This window comes from Erythrolamprus reginae, chromosome 3 (assembly GCF_031021105.1).
Source record: "Erythrolamprus reginae isolate rEryReg1 chromosome 3, rEryReg1.hap1, whole genome shotgun sequence".
Taxonomy (NCBI): Eukaryota; Metazoa; Chordata; class Lepidosauria; order Squamata; family Dipsadidae; genus Erythrolamprus; species Erythrolamprus reginae.
In genome coordinates this window covers 98,576,870-98,601,653 of record NC_091952.1, presented here as the reverse complement: position 1 = coordinate 98,601,653, position 24,784 = coordinate 98,576,870, and the positions used below count along the sequence as shown (strand labels likewise).

At 38.3% G+C, this 24,784-nt stretch overlaps 1 protein-coding gene across 1 annotated transcript in view; it reads right to left on the bottom strand.

The window, feature by feature from the left end:
- Positions 1 to 24,784, bottom strand: part of CACNA1E (calcium voltage-gated channel subunit alpha1 E) — a 377,710-nt gene that overhangs the window by 322,471 nt on the left and 30,455 nt on the right. Inside the window, exons 2-3 of the mRNA XM_070746282.1 lie at positions 21,020 to 21,125; positions 19,592 to 19,731 (exon numbers count right to left, since the gene is read on the bottom strand). Of these exons, the coding sequence (XP_070602383.1) occupies positions 19,592 to 19,731; positions 21,020 to 21,125 (246 nt within the window). The remainder of the gene's footprint in view (positions 1 to 19,591; positions 19,732 to 21,019; positions 21,126 to 24,784) is intronic.

The following is a 24,784-nucleotide window of genomic DNA, read 5'->3' as shown; positions in this document are numbered from 1 at the left end:
TATGTTTGCTTCATTCACCTATGTCCTCCTGCTTAATCATAGTTGTAAAGTAATTTAATAACAAGTATCAATAAGTTGCTGAAAACAGTCAGGCCTTTCTCAGTCAGTTGACAAGACAAAATATTGCAAGAATATATAGGACATGAAAACTCAGTTAAGTAGATGTGCTGGGGCCATGAGGCTATTATGAAAGATTTCCATGTATTATTATATATCAAATGCAAGCTCTATTTATATGACAATTAATATTCAATTTTTTGTACCTCTCTCTCCCACCTGCTTTACTAAAAAGACTCAAAGCTATTTTTTGACGCAAGATACAGTTTCCATCTGTTCCTCGTTTGGTACTAATTTGAGCTATCTGGCTGTTTACTTTGGCCCATGTGACAACTAATTGTCACAATATCCCCCTCCTTGGGGAAGATATTTGAAAAGACATGAGGTATAAAAGTTCAGCCATTTCTGATTCCAACCCAGGCTGCGTTTCTGATGGTAGTCAACTATTTATCTGAATCCCCTAGTTAATAATAATAATAATAATAATAATAATAATAATAATAATAATAATAATAATAATAATAATAATAATTATTATTATTATTATTATTATTATTATTATTATTATTATTATTAATTAGATTTGTATGCTGCCCCTCTCCGAAGACTCAGGGCGGCTCACAACAATAATAAAAACAATGTTACAGTGGAACAAATCTAATATTAAAAGAGAAAAAGACATATAAAACCCTATCATTTAAAACCAAACAACACATATATACCAAAGATAAAGTATAAAAGCCTGGGGAAGGTGTCTCAGTTCTCCCATGCCTGGTGATATAGGTGGGTCTTGAGTAGCTTACGAAAGACAAGGAGGGTGGGGGCAATTCTAATCTCCGGGGGAAGTTGATTCCAGAGGGCCGGTGCCGCCACAGAGAAGGCTCTTTCCCTGGGGCCCGCCAAACAACATTGTTTAGTCGACGGGACTCGGAGAAGACCAACTCTGTGGGACCTTATCGGTCGCTGGGATTCGTGCGGTAGCAGGCAGTTCCGGAGGTACTCTGGTCCAGTGCCATGTAGGGCTTTAAAGGTCATAACCAACACTTTGAATTGTGACTGGAAACTGATTGGCAACCAGTGCAGGTCACGGAGTGTTGTAGAAACATGGGCGAATCTGGGAAGCCACACAATGGCTCTCGCGGCTGCATTCTGCACGATCTGAAGTTTCCGAACACTTTTCAAAGGTAGCCCCATGTAGAGAGCGTTGCAGTAATTGAACCTCGAGGTAATGAGGGCATGAGTGACTGTGAGCAATGACTCCCTGTCCAAATTAGGGCCGCAACTGGTGCACCAGGCGAACCTGGGCAAACTCCCTCCTCGCTACAGCCGAAAGATGGTGTTAAGGGAAATCCATGCAGCCCCACACCAGTATCCAGATGCAATGGTAGACATGATGAAGATCAATATATTTCACAAAGGAGAAGAGGGCTCAGTAATCAAGCAATAATGTTTCAAAGGGATAGTTTGAGGAGTTTTTCTGGCTATTGAATCTACATATCAAGCCATGGTGATGCAGGGGTTAGAATGCAGAACTGCAGGCTACCTCTGATGACTGCCAGCTGCCATCAATTTGGTAGTTCGACTCTTGCCGGCTCAAGGTTGGCTCAGCCTTCCATCCTTCCAAGGTCAGTAAAATGAGGACCCAGATTGTTGGTAGCAATATGCTGACTCTATAAACAACTTAGAGAGGCTGCAAAGCACTGTGAAGCGGTATAAAAGTATAGTGCTATTGCTACATATTCCAATTAAAAGTATAAAAGAATATGGAGGAATAAAATTATCCTATGACAAATTGTTGAAGGAAAAATACATGTTAAGCTTAAAGTTCACCAAATTTATAATGCTTTGCATTTTAAAGCTCCTCAGCCACTTTGTCAGATACATAAAGAAGTCTGTACATTTTTTCTGAATCCTGACCAAACAACAAGGAAGAAAAATGCATTTCAAGATTTATAGGGGTCTCCCTCTCACCCCACATCTAGCAACCCTAGAACAGAGACTCAGACTTTAAGAAAATGAAGATGATTTTGTTGTTGCTGTTGTTTGCAAATTGCTGTATTATTTTTTTTTTAAAGGAAAAAATCATAAGTGCACTAGAATGCCTTCCATCCCCTGTCCAATTGTCTCTCCTTTATCTCATATATCTTTTCTCCCTTTCTTATATCCTTTCCTCTACTCTTCATTGATGTATTCTATTCTCATATCTTTTCTTCTATCCTTTCCCTGATATTTACTACTACATTTTTTATTTACTTATTTATTTATTTGTCAAACAAGTATAGTATTATAGTACATATTAACATAACATAACATAACATAAGTAGAATGTAGTAATAGAAAGGATAATAAGACAGTAGGACAGGGACATTAGGCACATAAGTGCACTTATGCAGGCCCCTTACATGTTTTTATTCTCTTTAACTTTCCATTTGTATTGGAAAAAATAAATAAATAAATAAATAAATACAAATAAATAAAGAGTAGACTTGTTAACATTTAAAATGTTTAAATAAAAGATGAGGGTGAATTTTAGCAATTCTTAGTTTACCTCAACAGGTTTTTTTCATTGCCACTTCTGCACCCTAAAATCTCAGCTGACATCATTCTTCCCCCAAATTATGAGTAATTTCCCATTCATGTTCTCCTGGCCTCCCTCCACCCATCCTTTCAGAAGCTTTACATTTCTTTGTCTTGTGCTTAGCAGGGTGTCTCACATGAAACCCAGCCTGAGACAAAGAGTTGCAAATACCAAGGAACCACCTGGGGATAGATTGATAGGGGAACTGAATTCCTGCCTGCAGAGGAAAGATCCCCCTAGAAGAGCCAGTCTGTACCAGATAACATAGCATTAAATTTCTGTTGCAAGGAGCAGATGCAGAAGTTGGTCACTGAAGAAGGTTGTGATTCCACCAGAAATTCTGATGCCCTGGCCTAGACTCTATATAGTTGACATTTTGTTAGACAATTCTTAAGATAGCTAAAAGAAATGTGTATTTCATGCTCTCCAGTTTCTCTTTGATGAAAATTTGGACACTTTGGTATACACTTACCACCTCTATTCTCACATTACTGCTTTGGACTTTAGATATGTATTGGTAGATGGACGTACTATGCCTGCTAAAATTTATACATTCGTTAATTTTCTGCATTGATATGAAAATAGAAAGGATTCTCTATCTGAGTTTCTGGATCTGTTGTAAAGGTATCTTAGGTTACAAATAAAATGTGTTAAGATAAATAGTGATGGGCGAACCCAACGGTATTCAGGTTCGGCAAGTTTGGACGAACTTCACACAAAATTTGGCCGAACCCGAACCCGAATGGTTCATGGCACCAAAGCTCTGCCCTCGGAATCCCATCGTTTTTTATTTTTATGGATTTTTATTTTTATTTATTTTTATTTTTACAAAAAAGGATGCCGCCACGGCGCCACAAGCAAAGGGAGGTCCTTTCATGTAAAAATAAAAACTTTTATTTTTACATGAAAAGACCTCCCTTTGCTTGTAGCGCCGCTGTGGCGTCCTTTTTCGTAAAAATAAAAAAAAATTTACATGAAAAGACCTCCCTTAGAAGGAGCTGGGGAATCCCTCCCATGAAGAGATTCCGGGGGCGGAGCTTTGACATCACGTACACCAGCAGGCTGCTAAAGACGCCAAGGTGATCACTTCCTGGATTCCATGGCGTCTTTAGCAACCTGCCGGTATACGTGACGTCAAAGCTCCGCCCCCGGAATCTCTTTGTGGGAGATTCCCCAGCTCCTTTTTTGCCTTCCTCCCAGCCTCCCGACCGGCCGACAGCTCCCCGGTGTTTGCCTTCCTCTGCTGCCACTGGCGCCCAGCTCCTCCTCCTCTTCTCAGCAGATGACAGCCGGGCGGTGGCTTTTGCAGTGTTCGGCACGAACGCCGAACTAAAACACGAATTTTTAAAAAAATTCGGCTTTGGGTCCGGCATGCCGAACATCACAAAATTCGGTACAGACCCGAATTGTGCAGGTCCGGTTCACCCAACACTAAAGATAAAGTCTGTTCTCCCTTAGAAACAGAAAATCCAGCAGTTATTTTAATTTATTACTGCTATTAATTAATCTCACTGCTGGTTTGTAAAGCCAAAAACAAAGGTATCTTCTGCAGTTTTTACACTAGAGAAATTTTTATTCATGATTTAAAATAGAGCTGGGATAGTCTAGTGATTAATGCTTTGGATGACCAAAAGCAGCCAAAAGCTGTTTGTATTTTTAAAGTACCTTAATCTCCATTATAAAAACTATCTCAGTGGAACTAAACAGTGTGCAAGCTTTGAACATCTGTCCATTTCTCCATTATCAAGGAAGTAAATGGCTACTTCTCCCATCTACTGATGACTGGTTAGCAAAAAATAAATACAAATAAACTTTTACTTCAGTAATTCTAAGTGAAGAGTGAAAGTAGTTATTAAGATTTCTCTAACTTAATCCCCTTTTCAGCAAGACTAATTATAGGGGTCTTTCAGAGAATCTTTACTTCCACTTCCAAAAATGGCCCAAGGCAGATTCAAGTAATATGAGTGACCCAAAATAATCAGTTTTATGCATTTGTGAGCATGCATGTTTATTTAAAAGATTATGTAACATCAAGATAATGTTGACTCTTAGTGACTACATAAAAAATGGAATGCCTAGATGCCCCAAAACCTTTGCAACACTCCGTCCTCTGTGGCAGTCATGGCTTTCTCTCAAAACTCCTGATGGTCTAATAGCATTGTCAGTTCTTAAGCTTATCTGCTTAGTAGAACGACATAGGAAAATAGGTGTGCAATGTTTCATGGGGAACATTCTCTGGGACCAAATGAATAATTGAAATTTGCATTTTGTACTTTCTTTTTAATCATTTGGTGCATTCTTATCCTTAGTCGGAAAAAATACTCTCTAGTTGATTGTTAAAATCTACTAGCACAATATCTATATGTTTTAATAAAAGTGGGATAAAAATGAAATAAATAAATAAATAAGTAGTCCTGTCCCGTCCCCCCGCAATCTATTTTGCTTAAATTGCACAATTACATGGGAAATGTATTCGTCTCCTTTCTTCTTCCAGTAAGAACACAACTAGTACTTTATAGCTATTTGCATAAAAAGCGAAGACATTGTAGCCTTGTTCTTGTCTCTTCTGGGCTCCCTTCTCTTTCACTAGACTTTATTTAACACACAGTCCCTCACTTATTTTTCCTCACATTCATATCAAAAGAAACTGGTTGCTCCATTGCTGATTTTTCAAAGGCCTCAAGAGCTTGTATCCTGATCCTCCCTTTATGTATCTTGGCATGGCAATCTCCACTTTAGCTTCATCTGAGCTTCTTCCTTTAAAGCTCCAGTCCCAGTCAATCAATCTGGTTTCTTGCTGCATCATTTATCTAGAATTGTCCTTATTATGTCTCCTGTCAACCTGTTTATTGCATTTCCTTGCTTTCTTTTCATCTTGGAAAGGAAGAAACTAGTTTTTTTGCAGCAGGAAACAAGCCAAGCTAAACGCGTCTTTGCCTTGATCACTACAAACCACTTGAGAGCTTAGGTTGCAGTTTCTATAGCACAATTTCATGTCTAAGCTAAAATGTAAATCGGGAACGTCTCATTTTTCACTGCTGCCTAGCTTCTTCCTGAAATGAGGAGTTACACTTTCCACTCAAATGGGGCCACTAAGATAATTCTCCCCTCGTTTTTTCCCCATGCTGAGAATGGAAGTCAAAAATGCTAATCAGAATTAATTGCAAAATAGTATCTTATTTCTCCTAGACGGCGAACAGCAATATTGTATGCGTGTTTAATGAGCAACTTTCTAATGTTGATAATTATGCTAATTAGGTATTAATGGTTTTTTTGTGTACTTGATCCCACTTAGTGATTGCTAATGATTCCAATTTCAATGTGTGACCAGTTTTGAGATGCAAGTCAAATTAGGGTTGTTGTTGTTGTTTTGTCATTACAAGAAAAAAAATCCCTCTCCCCATATCTTTTAATAAGCTGTGTGTGTCACACACAATTTAAGATTCCAAACAGTCAGAATAGAATAGAGTAGAGTAGAGTAGAGTAGAGTAGAGTGGAGTGGAATGGAATGGAATGGAATGGAATGGAATGGAATAGAATAGAATAGAATAGAATTTCTTTATTGGCCAAGTGTGATTAGACATGCAAGGGATTTGTCTTTGGGAAATACACTGTATACATAAAAAGACAAGATACATTTGTCAAGAATCACGAGGTGCAACCAGTGAAGGGCTATCAAATTTTTTACTACCACACTGTGGGCGTTTCCCACACTGTGTTTCCCCCCATCCGGGCAGTAGCCCAACCCTAGGTGCCACACTTAATGACAGCCATGTGGTACAAATAAGTAACAGTAGTAGTAGTAGATTTTAACAGATTGCAAGCTTTTCATAAGCAACTTGAGTCAACTATACTTACTGAAAACTACTTAATGGATTTCAAATAATTCCTCCATCTTTTGGGACAATTTTCATTAATCTAATTGCTTGTGAGCATTTTAGCTAAGGTCTTCATATTTATTTTCAACCACAATTGGAACTGGAATTGCTATCACTAAGTAGTATGGCAATTAAGTAAATCATGCCTTCTTTTTTTGCTGTGGTTGTTAAGTGAATCATGCAGTTGCTATATGAATCTGACTTCCCCCATTGACTTTGCTTATCAGAAGCTCCTGGAAAGCTAACCTCTTCAACTCTTTCTTTGGCTCTCTCTTTGTTAACATCCCCTATCTTTGCAAATCGCGCCTCAAACTCTCTCAACAACCTAACCCAAATAGACTTCACTGTAAACCGCATTGAAAAAGCAATCCGTGACCTCAATTCTTCCATATCAGTTGGACCAGACTGTCTTTGTACATACTTCCTAAAAAAGCTTTCTTCTGCTATAGCTGAACCTCTAAGCATTATCTTCCAAAAATCCTTCAGGACCAGCACACTCCCTAAACTATGGTCAAAAGCAGTAGTCATCCCCATCTTTAAAAAAGGAGACCCTTCTCTCGTTGACAACTATGGACCAATATCACTATGCTGCGTCTCATGTAAAATAATGGAATTAATTATAAATCAATATGTCACCCTTTACTTAGAATTTAATAACCTACTCTCTAACAAACAATTTGGATTCAGAAAGATTATCCTGCAACCTACAACTACTTCACTGCAAAAACATATGGACTACCCAGCTAGATCAAGGAAAATCCATTGATACAATTTGTATTGACTTTTGCAAAGCCTTCGACTCAGTGGTCCACAACAAACAACTCCTAAAACTCAAATCCTATGGCATCTCAGGATTCCTCCACAGCTGAATTACTGCATTCCTGTCAAACAGGCAACAAGTTGTCAAAATTGGAAGCGCCATTTCCACCCCCGTCCCTGTCAAAAGTGGTGTTCCCCAGGGCAGCGTACTAGGTCCTACTCTCTTCATTCTCTACATCAATGACCTCTGCGATCACATCAGAAGCAACTGTGTTCTTTTTGCCAATGATGTAAAACTTTTCAACACCACGGACAACACATCTACTCTCCAAAAAGACCTCGACTTTATCTCAGATTGGTCTAACACCTGGCAACTTCAAATATCAACCAACAAATACTCTACCCTCCACATCAGCAAAAAGAACTCGAACCTCATATATAAACTGAATAAACAAAATGTCACAGCCAACCCCCACTCAGTAAAAGACCTTGGAATTCTAATATCAAATGACCTAAGTGGCAAAGCCCACTGCAACAATATTGCCAAAAAGGCTACTAGAGTTGTTAACCTGATCCTACGCAGCTTCTGCTCCAGCAATCTCACAGTACTCATAAGAGCCTACAAAACTTTTGCCAGACCCATCCTTGATTATAGCTCATCTGTCTGGAATCCATACCACATCTCAGACATCAACACCCTCGAAAATGTCCAAAGATACTTCACCAGAAGAGCCCTTCACTACTCCACTCGAAACAGAATACCCTACAAAAATAGATTAACAATACTGGGTCTAGAAAGCTTAGAACTACAACGCCTAAAACACGATCTAAGTATTGCCCACAAGATCATATGCTGCAACGTCCTGCCTGTCAATGACTACTTCAGCTTCAACCGCAACAACACAAGAGCACGCAACAGATTCAAACTTAATATTAACCGCTCCAAACTTGACTGTAAAAAATATGACTTTAGCAATCAAGTTGTCGAAGTGTGGAACTCATTACTGGACTCAGTAGTGTTAACCCCTAACCCCCAAAATTTTTCCCTTAGACTATCCATGATTGACCTCTCCAAGTTCCTAAGAGGTCAGTAAGGGGCGTACATAAGTGCACCAGTGTGCCTTTTATCCCCTGTCCAATTATCTCTCCTTTATCTCATATATATTTTCTTCCTTTCATATATCTTCTCCTCTATTTGTATATCTTTTCTTCTATCCTTTTCTTTATATACATCATTACATGTCTATTCTCTTCAATATGTATTATGTATTGGACAAACAAACAAACAAACAAGGTAGTGAACAGGCATTGTGTGAACCCAGGATGTGGGAACCATCTGCTGCATGAATCCCAGTGACTGGTTAGGTCCCACAGAGTTGGCCTTCTCCAGGTCCTGTCGGCTAGACAATGTCATCTGGCCGGGCCCATGGGAAGAGCCTTCTCTGTGGTGGCTCCCTCCAGAGATTCACACTGCCCCCACTGCACCCTCCTCGCTTTTTGCAAGAGCCTCAAAACTCATTTATGTCACCAGGCATGGGGCAATTAGATCAAGCCCCCTTCCTCTGTTTACGAGATGTAATGTGTGGTTGTGAATGAATTGGCTGACTGATTTTATTATATATGGGATTTTAGTAGTAATTTTTAATTAATTAGATTTGTTGTGTTGTTGTTTTTGTATCCTGTGAGGCGCCCCGAGTCTTCAGAGAAGGGAAGCATACAAATCTAATAAATAATAAAATAAATAATAATAATAAATAAATTTTATTTGATAAGCAGCCAAACTCCGATGTGCTGATCCTGGGGATGCTGCATATTATGGTCATATATGTGAGAATTGGTCATAAATTACTTTTTTTCATAACTTTGAACAGCTATTAAACAAATGGTTGTAAGTCAAAATTTATCTATGTTATATTTTATTCACTGATTTACATAGATGGGTGTGTGTGAATCAATATGTATTTTGTCTTCTAGTTTTGCTTTTCTTTCATTTTAATTTTTTAAACTGAGTTTTCTATGAAATCTGCTCTTTTTCTCTGCTGATATGTTTGGAACCTCTCAATAGATTGTGGCCAGTTGGATACAATTTAGGAAGGGAGAGGTAATCACTACTTCTATAGTGTTTGGGTGTGTAATTAATTCTCAGAAATATATTTATCCCAGCTTATAATATGCAATTAAATAAAATGAGTAATCCTAATAAATTGGGTTAAAATGTTTTTTTAACAGTAATGCACAAGGAAATTAGGAATGGATTATAAGTATTCATTTCACACACCAAAAACATTGTTTCAGTGTTGCTGCAGTGCATTTAAAGTACTAAAATACTTAAATCTGGCTGCATAGCAGAAGAGAGAAGAACAACAAATTTAAGAACAAAAACCAGCAAATTGATCTTAAACAGGAATGATAACTCAAGCAGCTGCCAATGGAGGACTATAAAGCAGCTAGTCCAAAATGCCCTCAACATTTCAATGCCAGGTGTGAAGAATGCCAAAGGAGGCTACCACTTAAACAAGATAGGGCATCTCCAGTGTAGTGAATTCATTTAGGCTTTTCTACTCTTGTCCTTGAAAAATGTATCTCCTACCTCTTCACAGAGAAAAAAAATGGCAAGGCACATTTTATTCCTGGCCCAGATATACATAAGAAGAATGGTGGAAGGTCTTAAGCTACAAGAATGGTGAAAGGTCTTAAACATAAAACGTATCAGGAAAGACTTAATGAACTCAATCTGTATAGTCTGGAGGACAGAAGGAAAAGGGGGAACATGATCGAAACATTTAAATATGTTAAAGGGTTAAATAAGGTTCAGGAGGGAAGTGTTTTTAATAGGAAAGTGAACACAAGAACAAGGGGACAAAATCTGAAGTTAGTTGGGGGGAAAGATCAAAAGCAACATGAGAAAATATTATTTCACTGAAAGAGTAGTAGATCCTTGGAACAAACTTCCAGCAGACGTGGTTGGTAAATCCACAGTAACTGAATTTAAACATGCCTGGGATAAACATATATCCATTGTAAGATAAAATACAGGAAATAGTATAAGGGCAGACTAGATGGACCATGAGGTCTTTTTCTGCCGTCAGTCTTCTATGTTTCTATAATAAACCATGCTAATAATCTGGAAATAATCTTAATGTTATAAAATCATAAAGCCCTGAGAGAAATAATTAACTATAATTTCTTCCATTCAAGACTCTTTCTTTCTATCTTCCGTTATAAGGCTCTGAATTCCAAATGCAAATGCTTCTAACCATTAGAGTAACACAAATCCTTTGTAGACAGCACAAGGCCGATCTTGGGGAAAATATATAGCAACCTTTACTAAAGCATGGGATTATCATGGGAAAACAAGGAAGTGTGAGAAAGAAACTAAAGATTGTCCTGCATTGATTCTTTTTAGATCGGGAAGGACGAGCCATGCAGTGTTGCCAAATTCGTTTTATTAGGAACCGGTTTTGCAACAATGTAACAGTAACTGGCAACAGTTTAAAGTTCGCGGCTAAAGTCTGAGTTGCGCTACGTGGAGTTTCTATTTATAGGAATACAGCTCTTGAAGGTGCAACTATGACAGCCGTTTGGATTTTCCCGCCCGTGAACAACCAATCACGGGCGACCTATGCAAATGAACTAATTCAAATATACATTAACATATTCTTACAGGATACATAACAATTCTCTTTGGTATAAAAAAGGAAGGAAGGGAAAACAATGGCAGGCTTTTGAAATTCTGTTACTATTGCCTATACCAATAAAGTAGAGATGTAGTATTTCTTGTGGTATATTTTTCCCGACCTGGCCTAACTCAAAGCATTGACATCCATTAGGAATTAGATTACATTAAATTAATATGGAAACATAGAAGGGCACATTAATCAATGTTATTATTTGCTGTTATTTATTTATTTAAAACATGTATATAACTGCTCATCTTTCAGCCAACTCTGGGTGTCTCCCAGTCAAAGGTTAAGAAAAACATATAAAATCATTTTAAAAATTATAAACACAGCCAGAGAAAATATTAAGTTCATATTATGATACCTGTTTTACTTTTATTTCCTTTAAATACAGTAATAATGATGTATCTTATGTTTCAAATGATAGAGTCACATCAGTTTTAAAATTAATACTGATTAGTGATGCCATTAAAAAAAATAAGGCAGGCTTATTACAGAATCTCTCATATAGATAATTGTTCTGAGAAAAACTACTGTAAATCCTAAATTTCATCGGCCTTTTGCACAACTAAAAGAATTCCATTCAATCTTCAAAAAGTCAGATGTAACCTCAAAGCTATCCAGAAAAACATCAAGTATCTCTTCACTTCTACCCCAATCTAATTCAGCATCTGCTCAGGCAGCATCTGACCCAGGCAGCTATCTCTTACTCTTCAAGTTTTGCCCTTTGGTCTGGGCAATTTAACTTCCAGCTGCTAGATTCTACTGGAAATTATGATTCTGCAAATCCAGATTACATTAAGATACAATATTATTTTTTTAAACAAATAATTTGTGATTGCCTTCTATAAAGATAACTGTCAATGGATGTGGGAGTATAAACAAGTAGAGAAATTGGGAAGGGGAAAAATTCAAAAGTTATGACAGTGATGCTTCATAAAATTGACAGATCAATCAAAATTTATTTATGGTCCAAGACCAAACACAACAGACGACATTAATAACCAACAATCCATAAATTCTTAATCCAAATCAACTGTCAATCTTACTATTTACCTGAATGAAACATTACTCAGAGACCTATTATTTTGATTAACCATACCAAAGTTCAATTTAGTTATTTAATAGAATGGAACTGGGGAGGGGAAGCAAACACACTTTCACATTTATTATAATGATGCAAACCAATTTCTTTTCCACAGATAGAGTCTTATGCTGCCTGGAATGAAATATGCAATTCTGCACATGTGGTATGTTTGCTAGATGTTGATGTAGAACAGTGATGGCGAACCTATGGCCCGTGCCATATCTACTGGCACGCGAGCTGTTGACCTAGCTCAGCTCCAATGTAAATGTGTGTGCTGGTCCGCTGATTTTTGGCTCACGCAGAGGCTCTGGGTGGGTGTTTTTTGCTTCCAGAGAGCCTCTAGGGGGATGGGGGAGGTTGTTTTATCTTCCCCCAGCACCAGGGGAGCTTTTGGGGCCTGGGGAGCGCAAAACACGAGCCTTCTGGGCCCACCAGAAATTGGGAAACAGGGCGTTTCTGGCCTCCAGACAGTGGGGAAAGCTGTTTTCGCCGTCCCAACATATTGAATTATGGGTGTGGGCACTTGCACATGTGCAATAGCATACACCCACGCTTTTTCTGCACCTGAGGGAAAAAAAGGTTCGCTATCACTGATCTAGAAGATCCTATTTCTATCAATAATTACCAAATTCTTTCCCTCTTCCACTTTTTGTCATTTGTCATAATTCCAGTCGGATGTTTAGAAGAAAATAAGACAATTAACCTTGCCTGATCTATTGTAGACAATATGACAAAAAGTACTATCCCATACTTTTCCAGTTGTGAAGCTAGACAAACCTTCTCTGAAGTTGACACAGTTGTTTTGTTCTTGGAAGAATAAAGCAGAAGAGAAGATGAATAAAACTTCACTGGCTGTATATGTAAACATTGTATGTCAAATTAGGTTACTATGGCAAGCCTAGCAGTTACAGCCAATTAGGAATAGTGTACAGGTGAGATAGTAATAATATTAGAGAGAAAAAGGACTAGCTTTCTCTCTCTGTCTGAATTGTCTGAAAATAAGACAATTAACCTTGCATGATCTATTGTAGACAATATGACAAAAAGTACTATCCCATACTTTTCCAGTTGTGAAGCTAGACAAACCTTCTCTGAAGATGACACAGTTGTTTTGTTCTTGGAAGAATAAAGCAGAAGAGAAGATTAATAAAACTTCACTGGCTGTATATGTAAACATTGTATGTCAAATTAGGTTACTATGGCAAGCCTAGCAGTTACAGCCAATTAGGAATAGTGTACAGGTGAGATAGTAATAATATTAGAGAGAAAAAGGACTAGCTTTCTCTCTCTGTCTCTCTCTCTCTCTCTGCCCTTTGTATCTAGTCTAGAATGAGAGAAAGCTCTTCATCAATCCCATTTGCATATATAGAAAGAAAAGGAAGGTGTCTAAGTGATGAAACATACTCCATGAATTTATGAAGTAAATGTATCTTCCATCCTAGGTAAAGCATAAATGCTGCCAACTCCCCCCAGAGATTAGAATAGCCCCCACCCTCCTTGCCTTTTGTAAGCTCCTTAAAACCCCCCTCTGCCGTCAGGCATGGGGGAACTGAGATATTCTTTCCCCCTAGGCTTCTACAATTTATGCATGGCATGTTTGTATGTTTGATTGGTTTTATAACAAGGGTTTTTAGCTGTTTTAGTATTGGATTGTCACATGCTGTTTTTACCACTGTTGTTAGCCGCCCCGAGTCCACGGAGAGGGGCGTTATACAAATCCAATAAGTAAGTAAGTAAGTAAGTAAGTAAGTAAGTAAGTAAGTAAGTAAGTAAGTAAGTAAATAAATAAATAAACAAACAAACAAACAAATCTATTGCAACATCATGAAGAAACTTCCCCCCCCCCCATTTTGGTATAAGAATGGATGCCAATGACCATAAATGCTCATCTCTCATAAATGCTCATATTTCAGTCATTCCTTAGTCAGTCCCCAACAAGCTAGGATGCCTTATTATTAAGAATATTATGTGTAAGACAGTAATGGGCAGCCAAAACTTTTACCGCTACACTGTGGGTGTGGGTCATTTTGTGGGTGTGGCTTAATGGTCATGTGACTGGGTAGGGGTGGCTTGGCGGCCATGTTATCAGGTGGGAGGGGCTTGAATGATCATCATCGTCCAAGTGAACTGTTAAGGCCTCGACTTACAACCTTACCAGTGTCGCTCACTAGGGTGACAATTTGCTTCGTGTTTCCCATGCTCTCCTTCCTGGGTCACACACACCCCGCCTCAGGCTGGCTAGCTAGGTGAATGGATGCTGCCAGAAGCCTAAATGCTGCCAGCGCCGCTTCCACCCACGCCTTCTGTTTGCACCTCAGGTGGGAGGTGGCCACGTGACACTGGAGGGGAGCCAGGCAGGAGAGAGGGAAGCTCGTCCAAGACCAGGAAGAAGGAAAGAAGAAAAAAGCAAGGAGCGCAGATGCTGCAGCAGCAGCAGGCGAAAAAAGGAGAGCCAAGACGAGACCAGTAATCTAGGAAGTGATCAGCTGGAGCTGCACACGCATCTTCATTTCTGCCGGTGGAACTGCCTGCTGCCCACCCTGATGTAAGAAACTCACATGATACTAACATATCAAAGATAAATTAAAACATAACCAATCAAGGAGAGAAGCAACCTAGAATAAGCAGAAATTTCCTGAAAGTTTAGAACAATTAATCATTGGAATAACTTGTCTTCAAAAGTTGTTGGTGCTTCATCACTGGAGGTTTTAAGTAGAGATTGAACAATCATTTTCTGAAATGTTGTAGGGTTTACTGCTGGAGCAGGGGGTTGGACTAGAAGACCACCAATATCCCTCCCAACTCTCTTATTCTGTTAAATGGTGCTTCTTGTCAATGTGCTATTTATTTTGATTGGAAGTGAATCTCCAACCCTAAGGAGAAGATCTTTCTCATTCCTAATTGCCTTAGATACTTTTAACTAGAATCCAGTCTTTATGAAAAGTTACAGCTTTTATCTGGAATCATATTCTGAGTTCCATTCACTTCCTGAGTTTTCCTCCTAAGTCTAGGAAATACCCAGGAGTGAAATCCTCTGAAGTTTACTACCGGTTCGTTTCGCACATATTTTGTGCATGCATGTGCACCACAAGCACTGCCATGCAGCGCTGAAAAAGGAACATTTTGAAGTCATCAGGGTTTGCAAAGTTAAGTAGAACAGCAAGGGGGGGGGTGTAAACTGTGCCGTGCAATTTAGATAAACTAGAAAGCAAGAAATCCTGCTTTCTAGCTAATCTACACGTAGATTGCACAGCACAGTTGACCGTCGGATATATAGGTTTGGCCAAACCAGTGGAATTATTTTCCTACCAGTTCAGGTGAACTGGTCTGAACTGGTAGCATTTCACCTCTGAAAGTACCTCTCAATATCTCCCATATCCAACATAGAAAAACACCCAAAAGAGCAAACTGCTGTAATTTCTAGAGTCAAATTTTTCTACAAGAGGAGAATATTATAGGTGTTTTCTTTAGTTTGCACTGGACTTTCTCAGAAAACAAAAGAAGTCATGAAGTGTTTCCACTCTGCACTCCTACGCAGGCCAAATAAGCATGCCCAATCTAAAAGAAGTAGTTCTTATATGTTTATATATTTTACACAACCATAAAAATACAGGGAGTTTTATTGTCCAGAGATCAATGTAAGATACCCAAAGGGCAGGGGGTACCTTCAAATCAGTGATAACTCCTGATGATTACCTGAACAAGCCTGTGAGGTTTTCTTGGCAAGATTTTCAGAAATAAGTTTATCTTATCATTCAAAAAACTTGACTTTCCCAAGATCACCTAGCTGGTTTTGAGCTGGATGGGATTTAGAATCTTCCAGTTTCTAGCACAGTGCATTAACTACTGCACTAACTCTTGATCTATCCAAAGTATATTTTTCCCCAAGATACTCATAATACTTCCAAGCTCTCTACATGGGGCTACCTTTGAAAAGTGTTCGGAAACTTCAGAACGTGCAGAATGCGGCCGCGAGAGCCATCGTGGGGATTCCTAGATTTGCCCACGTTTTTGCAACACTCCGCGGCCTGCACTGGCTGCCGATCAGTTTCCGGTCACAATTCAAAGTGTTGGTAATGACCTTTAAAGCCCTACATGGCATTGGGCCAGAATACATCCGGAACTGCCTTCTACCGCATGAATCCCAGCGGCCGATAAGGTCCCACAGAGTTGGCCTTCTCCGGGTCCCGTCGACCAAACAATGTCATTTGGCGGTCCACAGGGGAAGAGCCTTCTCTGTGGTGGCCCCGGCCCTCTGGAATCAACTCCCCCCAGAGATTAGAACTGCCCCCACCCTCCTTGTCTTTCGCAAATTACTCAAGACCCACCTTTGTCGCCAGGCATGGGGGAGTTAGAATATTCCTTCCCCTAGGCCATTACAAGTTATGTATGGCATGTTTGTGTGTATGTTTGGTTTTTATAATAAGGGTTTTTAGTTGTTTTATTAAATTGGATTGTTACATGTTGTTTTTTATCATTGTTGTTAGCCGTCCCGAGTCAGCGGAGAGGGGCAGCATACAAATCCAATAAATTATTATTATTATTATTATTATTATTATTATTATTATTATTATTATTATTATATTCAGAGAGAGCAAGAAAACAATCAAAATGTATTGATATATCGGCTTGTCCTGATTATCACTGTTAATCCATTGAGCAAGCATTTGTAACGTGTTCATAATACTGCCTAAAGTAATACCATGCCAAAAATGCTGAAGATACTAAGGCACATATGTCTAGAAAAGAATAATTAGCTTAAATTGCCATTTCAGAGAAAATTCAGTATTGAGTGTACAATTCATAAATCTACTTCATTTGGTAGTGTTCACAGAGCAGAATATAATACTGACAATCTCTGTGATGCATTCAAAAGTATCTCCAAACCTCTTTTAAATGTGCTCTGTAAGGATTGTGAATACTGTATCTTTGAAAGCACTGTGAAACATATTAACTATAGTGACTTTTAGGGGAACTAACAATACATCTGCCAGATAATTGGAATGTCTATTGAGTAGTTGTGCCTTTCATTACTCGGTTCTATATTAAAAAGATATCAATACAAAAGGATGTGCAAATAACTTAAAGTGGTTTATTAAATGCGTTTTAAATGAGTTATTCCAGAAAAACATTCAAGTTCTGCATGTTAATGCACACTCTCTACTAAAGTTAGTATCAGGTACTATGTTGAATACTGCTTCAGCTATCTCTTGTGTTGTGGTTAGCTCTGGCCCTGCTCCTGCCCCAAGGACTGTGGATGTGGGGGAGACATCCACATGCTGCAGGCCTGTTTTGCCCCTGGTGGAATCTGCTGATGAAGGCTCCTCTGACCAAGAAGACATGAGTGACAGGGAGGAGGAGAGTGTGGCAGACAGCTCAGAAGGAGATAAATTATCTAGCTCCTCCTTGGATTCAGAACAAGAGTTAATGATACAGCCACGCATGCGGAGAGTGATGCATAGGCAACAACAACTGAGATATTATTATCAAAGAAAATGAGGCCACCTGTGGTTGGGTGGGGCTGTGGTAATTAGTGAGGCTGCTATAAATAGCAGCCTGTGGGTTTCGTCATTGTGGAGGATTATCTGATCGTTGTGTTTTGTGACTGCTTTACTGACTTTGACTTTTTGTGTGCTGATTTTTCCCCGCTTTGAAACTAAACCAGAGCAAAGTGTGTTTCACTTTGTGAAAGAAGAAGGACTGTGAATTGCCTCACAGCTGCAAGATAAGTATCACAGAACTGATAAGGGACTTGTACAAATTACCAGTTTGTTTGGAGATGAGTGCTCTTGGCTATACTAAAAGAGGGCTTGGTTTAAGTGAATTTTCATTATAAAGAACATTGTTTTGAATTTTCAAACGTGTGTGTGTCTGAAATTTGTACCTGTGAATTTTTGGGAGGATTCTACCAGAACACTCTTGATACATTGATTCAATTGTTTTGGAAAGAAAGCCCCCTGGCTTATTTCCAGAGCAACAGGGCACGCTTTGCCTTCTTATCCAAGAGGGGCGGCATACAAATCTAATAAATTAAATTGAAATTGAATTATCAGGCAAGAAAATTAACTGTGATGGCTTGCTGGTCTCACAAAAAAATTAGAGAACTTTTGAAAACTAGAACCAGAGCTTCATTTTTTCCAATTTTGATCCTATAGAGTTCCCAACTTTTCCAACTCTGTGGACCGGCAGTGGTGACAGTGATTGCAAGGGATGGAGAAGGGGTGATTTTGTGTGCATGCCTGCCACTTAGGCAAATAGAGGTTTCTGCACTCGCATACTGCTTGCACAAATCATTCCCAAAGGAGCACGGATCAGGTCCAGGATGAGTACCAGGGTTGGGGGCCCCTGCTACAGAGGAGGGTTATTTGAAAGTTTATAAATCAACAATTTCCATTATAAAATTCTAGTTAGCATGTTACTTTTTCTTCCCTCGCATTTTCAGGTCTGCCAATATGGAGATTTGGGAAATGAAGGTCAGATGGACAAATTAAAGAAATGAGAATAGCTTCATACCAGACATGACAATACAATTTACTCACTCTCCAGACAAGTAACCCTCACTTTCAAGAGTTTGCTTACAACAGATGTTCACAGTCATCACACAGCTACATTAGTTCCTTTATAGCTGACAAGAATGAAACCATATTTACAGAGAAAATCTGTTTATTGTAGTATGCACAAATTAAGTCTATACAATACAGTATATAAATCATAAATGTATGTATGTATGTATGTATGTATGTATGTATGTATGTGTATGTGTATGTGTATGTGTATGAGTATGTGTATGTGTATATGTATGAGTATGTGTATGTGTATGTGTATGTGTATGTGTATGTGTATATGTACAGACTGCTCAAAAAAAAAAGGGAACACTTAAACAACACAACATAACTCCAAATAAACTAAAATTCTGTGATATGAAGCTGTCAACTTAGGAAGCAATACTGATTGAAAATCAATTTCACATGCTGCTGTGCACGTTCAACTTTGTATAGAACAAAGTATTCAATGAGAATATTTCATTCATTCAGATCTGGGATGTGTTAGTTGAGTATTCCCTTTATTTTTTGAGCAGTGTCTCTCTGTGTGTGTACATATATTTGTAATGTCAGCATCAGATGAATGTATACATTTGTTTGATATTAGATTAATATTGAAATATAATACTGTATACATCAACAGCTTTCCTCTCTCTAATAGTTTTTTGTTTGTTTGTTTTGTTTTTCTAATTTGTCATGAATTTCTTTCCTCTTCTGCATATTTAAAATTTTTACTATTGTTATATTTATTTCTCTAAAACTTGTTATTAAAAAAACAAGTAGGTAATAAGTTTGTTTTTTTTTTAAAAAAAACACCTTATGGTGATGGAGGTGATCCGGCTTAAAGAATGATCAATGAAGCAGATAGTTAACCCTTTCTGTTGCAAATTCTCTCACTTGAACCTGCTTTTTTACTTTAAAAAAAGAAATTGTTCTTGCACACATTAACACTCTAAAAATATTCTCAGCAATTTTAAATAATGCAATGGCTACAAATAAGATACACTTACCCACTTAGGACCACAATGAAATCCATGACGTTCCATCCATTTCGCAGGTATGAACCTTTGTGGAAAACGAACCCCAATGCAACTATTTTAATGCCAGCTTCAAAGCAAAAAATCCCAATAAAATAAGGTTCTGTCTTTTCCTACAACAACAACAACAAAGGAAACAAACAGATCAGAAAATGAAATTAGCAAATGTCAAGGAGAATTTTTTGGATCTTCCCAATTGCAATTTCTAAGTTCTAATTTGAGTTTAGATTAATTATTTTGGGGTGGGCAAAGTTGGCTTTTCTATGACTTGCGGACTTCAACACCCAGAATTCCTGAGCTAATCATGATAGTTCAGGAATTCTGGGAGTTGAAGTCCACATGTCATAGAAGAGCCAACTTTGCCTACCCTTGGGCTATTTGATCCAATTGAATTCACCAGGATTTAATAAGGTCATAGTTTTGATTATTTACTGAGATGATCTTGAACTTTTTCAGAATATATTCAGTAAATTAAAACTGCAAATCATTAGTTCTGGTTAATAATCCAGACAAGTTCTAACCAGTCCTATTGATTTCAGAAGAATTTTCCTTAAGTGGGATGGATATGTCCACCTCCAGTGAATTCCATTTTAGTGCCTCACTTCATGTGGGACTAAAAGATTTCAAATATGAAGTTTAGGTTCTTTGTGACTAATGAAACCTTGTTGCCTGTAGTTCATTTGTTCATTCGTTCGTCCTTTCGTTCGTTCTCTCTCTCTCTTTCTCTCTATCTCTCTCTTTCTCTCTCTCTCCCTCCCTCCCTCTCTCCCCCTCTCTCTCCTCCCCCACAAAACCTGCTAGATGTTTAAAGCATCAATAAAAATCAGTTCCAATTACTTAGATCAAACGTTACATTTTAATAGTGTTGACATAATCCACTAATCTAATGAAAAATGGGCATCTATGATGATCTCCCCATCACATACAAAATTTACTTCTTAGTCAATTTACAAGCTTACAAATTTGTTCAAATTCAGAATGGCTCTGTGTAGAATGTACAGGAAACAGTTTCAAACAACAAAACTTGAGACTAAATCCCGCTTTCCATACCCCAATATTTTAGTTTAGTTTATTGTATGTTCCTAGTCATTTTTTAGTTTCTTATCCTGTGCAACCAGGAAAATGGTAACTTGTCCTAGACTAATTTTCAGAATAAATAAGAGGCAAGGGCGTTCTGTGCCGATTAGGGTTGGAACTCTGGAATTGCAACAAATATCTCCATCCTTTGCTAAAAGGCTGGAGGACTATTCTAAACCATGATAACCTCCCAGGTTCCGAATGTCAAGACAAAACTGAATAACTACTGATTTATCATCCTCTTGGGACTGAAATTTTGCAGTGGAAAAACTCCAGTACTATCCAGAAGATAGGCAAATCAAACAAAAATCAAAGTCAACTTACTAATCTGCGAGACATAGGTGTCTTATCATCTTCAGGGAGATGCTGCTCCAAGGCCAGAACGATGCAGTTTGCAATGATGGTTGCCAGAATCATGTATTCAAAAGGCGTGCAGAATTATGTTAAGGAATACAAAATGAATAGCAGAAATCGAACAACATTCTAAATCAATTTTCTCCTTGTTCAATCACACTTTTCTGTTTCCCTTTCTATGCCCCTTAATTATCACCTACCCCAGAAAAATAAATATTGGGGTAAGTGGTAAAGTAGAACACTCTGATGAATATATTTGGAAGGTATACAAATGATGAAACAAAGATCCAAGCAGAATGGTACATATTTTTGTACACATTTACGTGTCTTCATCAGATCACTCTAGCATTTTATGGTGTGTGATGTTTCACACAAAAGTGAGAAGAACCAAAGTTCTGTACATCTATAAAATTCACAGCAGAGTAATGAAGAGAAGACAAAATAATGCTACTGTATGAATGTAGCCTAGAAATTCTCAAAGGAAGGACGAAAAAGCATACAAAAAAAATATATAAATGAGTTGCAGTAAAACTGTGGATTGCATTTCAATAAATTAATTGTCCGTGGAAAGTATATAATTTCCTTTTGTGGTAGCCCCAGGATCTCAGTCTTGTCAGTTTCTTTGGCCAATTCAGCAACATAAAACAGTCATCAAGTAAGCCCTGGCTGATTGCCATCCAAAGAACAGCAAACTGCAGCTGAGTTCATCCCATGCTGATGCTAAGCGAGAGGTTCTTTTTGCATTAAACCAAATTTTCAGAACAAGCAATTGAAAAGACTAATATGTCACCATCCATTATTGGCAGCTCTATTGTTGGTCAAGGGTGGGTGTGAAGGGGAAGCTGTCTCTCTGAAGCTTTAGAAAGCTGAGAAATAAAATTGTTGTAATTATTAATATTGTGTTGCCATAGACTTCCACTTTCCCATCAGCTGTGTAGGCAGAGATTGACTTAAAAGTGGCAATTTGAGTTGTCAAGGTTATTAAGGCAAGGATAACCAATCTTTAAAACTATTATTGTTTACCAATCTTTATAACTATCCATGTAAAACTGGCAGGTTTTGATCGCCAACCCGTCCTTTTCTCTGCCTTAGGGTTCATCTCCCTCCTTCCTCACACCTCAAAGTCCAATGGTTCCTAGCTTTCCTCTTGCAAGTGTAGTAGCTATAACAAATGCATACTTTTAGAAGCAAAGCTTCAGAAATCTTTCAACCTGACTAAAGCAAGCTTAATCAATACTCAGTGGAATACCTAATTTAATTTAATTGAATTGAATATATTCAGTTTATAAGCTGCCCTTCTCCTGACGGACTCAGGGTGGTGTACAACAATAAAATAATATACAGTAATAATAATAATAATAATAATAATAATAATAATAATAATAATAATAAACCAACTTCCGACTTCAGGCTGACCGAATTCTGAAGCATAACACACCAGACATCCTGATTGTGGAGAAAAAGAAAGCATGGATCATCGACATCGAAATCCCAGAGGACAGCAGAATTGAGGAGAAGCAGCTAGAGAAATTAGTGAAATACGAAGATCTAAAAATTGAGCTGCAACGACTCTGGCATAAGTCAGTGAAAGTGGTACTTGGCACGCTGGGTGCAGTGCCAAAGGATCTCAGCGGACATTTGAAAACCATCGGAATTGACAAAATCTCCTTCTGTCAATTGCAAAAGGCCACTTTACTGGGATCGGCAAACATAATTCACCGCTACATCACACAGTCCTAGGTGCTTGCGAAGTGCCCGACTGGTGATGAAATACGAAATCCAGCATAGTGATCTCGTTTGCTGTGTTGTATTGACATAATAATAATAATAATAATAATAATAATAATAATAATAATAATAATAATAATAATTATTATTATTATTATTATTATTATTATTATTATTATTATTATTTATTAGATTTGTATGCCACCCGTCTCCGAGGGCTCTGAGCGGCTCACAACAGGACAATACACAATATACAAATCTAATAGTTAAAAAACAATTTTAAAAACCCCTTATAAAAATAATTATACAGCTCAAACAAACCATATGTAAATTATAATAGCTAAGGGGTATATTAATTTCATCATGCCTGGTGACATACATGAGTTTTCAGGAGTTTACGAACGGCAAGTAGGGTGGGGGCAGTCCTAATCTCTGTCTGGGGGGAGTTGGTTCCAAAGGGCCGGGGCAGCCACAGGGAAGGCTCTTCCCATGTACACACACCCCCAGATGACATTGTTTAGTCGACGGGACTCGGAGAAGGCCAACTCTGTAGGACCTAATCGATCATTGGGATTTGTGTGGCAGAAGACGGTACTGGAGGTATTCTGGTCTGCGGAGAGGGGCGGCATACAAATCTAAATAATAAATAAATAAATAAATAAATGCCACGTAGGGCTTTATAGTATTAAAAAGAACCAATATCAAAAGACATTCATTCATCTATCATTCATTTCCTCTGGCCTGCTCATTCATCACTAGGACCTGACTATAAATTATGCCCACATCTACATGAATCAGGGGTCATCCAAGTCTACTTGCATGAGTTGGGGTGATGGCAAGTGAGAGCTAGACCTGAAGTGGAGCAGGCAAAAAAATACTCCATTGTTGTTTCAGCACCAGTTGCCAAAAATTAGGACAATGCTATTTAAACTATCAGTTTGCATGTGATCAGACTGGAGTCTTTCTCTTACTATTTACCATAGTGTGGAAGAATATTGTAAACTTCCTGTTTTTTCCTGTACCTGAAAAGGTTTCTGACTGTAAATTGGATCGTCACAATTCCCAAGAAGCTAAATTCCTCTTAACAAAATCTTTCTTATTCAATTCACAGAACCTCAGAGATCTGTAAGGAGAGGTACAAAAAGGTAAGAAGAGAAAGGAGCAACTGCTACTCTAGCTGGCCTGCATCAACTGGTATTTTTCTGATCACTGACAGCCAGTGGTGTATTAACCATTAAGTGGACTAAGCACATGCTTAGGGCACCAGGTCCAAAAGGGACACCACAAAGTTGAGAAAGAAAGAAAAAACACCAGTGAAGATTTGTTAAAAATAATAATAATGATAAAACTAGTAGGGGTACCAAGATTTGTCAGTGCTTAGGGCACCAGTGAGCCTTAATCCCTCACTGCTGACAGCCTACCTGCTGATCTGAAAGGCTTATAATTCCTGTCTCTGGCACATCCCATTTCTGCAATGACCAAAAATTCTTGTTAGACTATTCCAAAACAATCAGGGTTGGCTTTACTGAAGGCAAATCATGTCAGACTAATCTCATTGATTTCTTTGACTATGTCACAAAGGTATTGGATGAAGGTGGTGCCGTGGATATTGCCTACCTGGACTTCAGCAAAGCCTTTGATACGGTTCCACATAAAGAGCTGATAGATAAATTAGTGAAGATTGGACTTAATCCCTGGATAGTTCAATGGATTTGCAGCTGGCTGAAGCGTAGACATCAGAGAGTTATTGTTAATGGCGAGTATTCTGAGCAGAGTCAGGTTACAAGCGGTGTGCCACAAGGATGTGTTCTGGGTCCTATTCTTTTTAATATATTTGTGAGTGACATAGGGGAAGGTTTGGTAGGGAAGGTTTGCCTATTTGCCGATGACTCTAAAGTGTGCAATAGGGTTGATATTCCTGGAGGCGTCTGTAATATGGTAAATGATTTAGCGTTACTAGATAAATGGTCAAAGCAATGGAAACTGCAGTTTAATGTTTCCAAATGT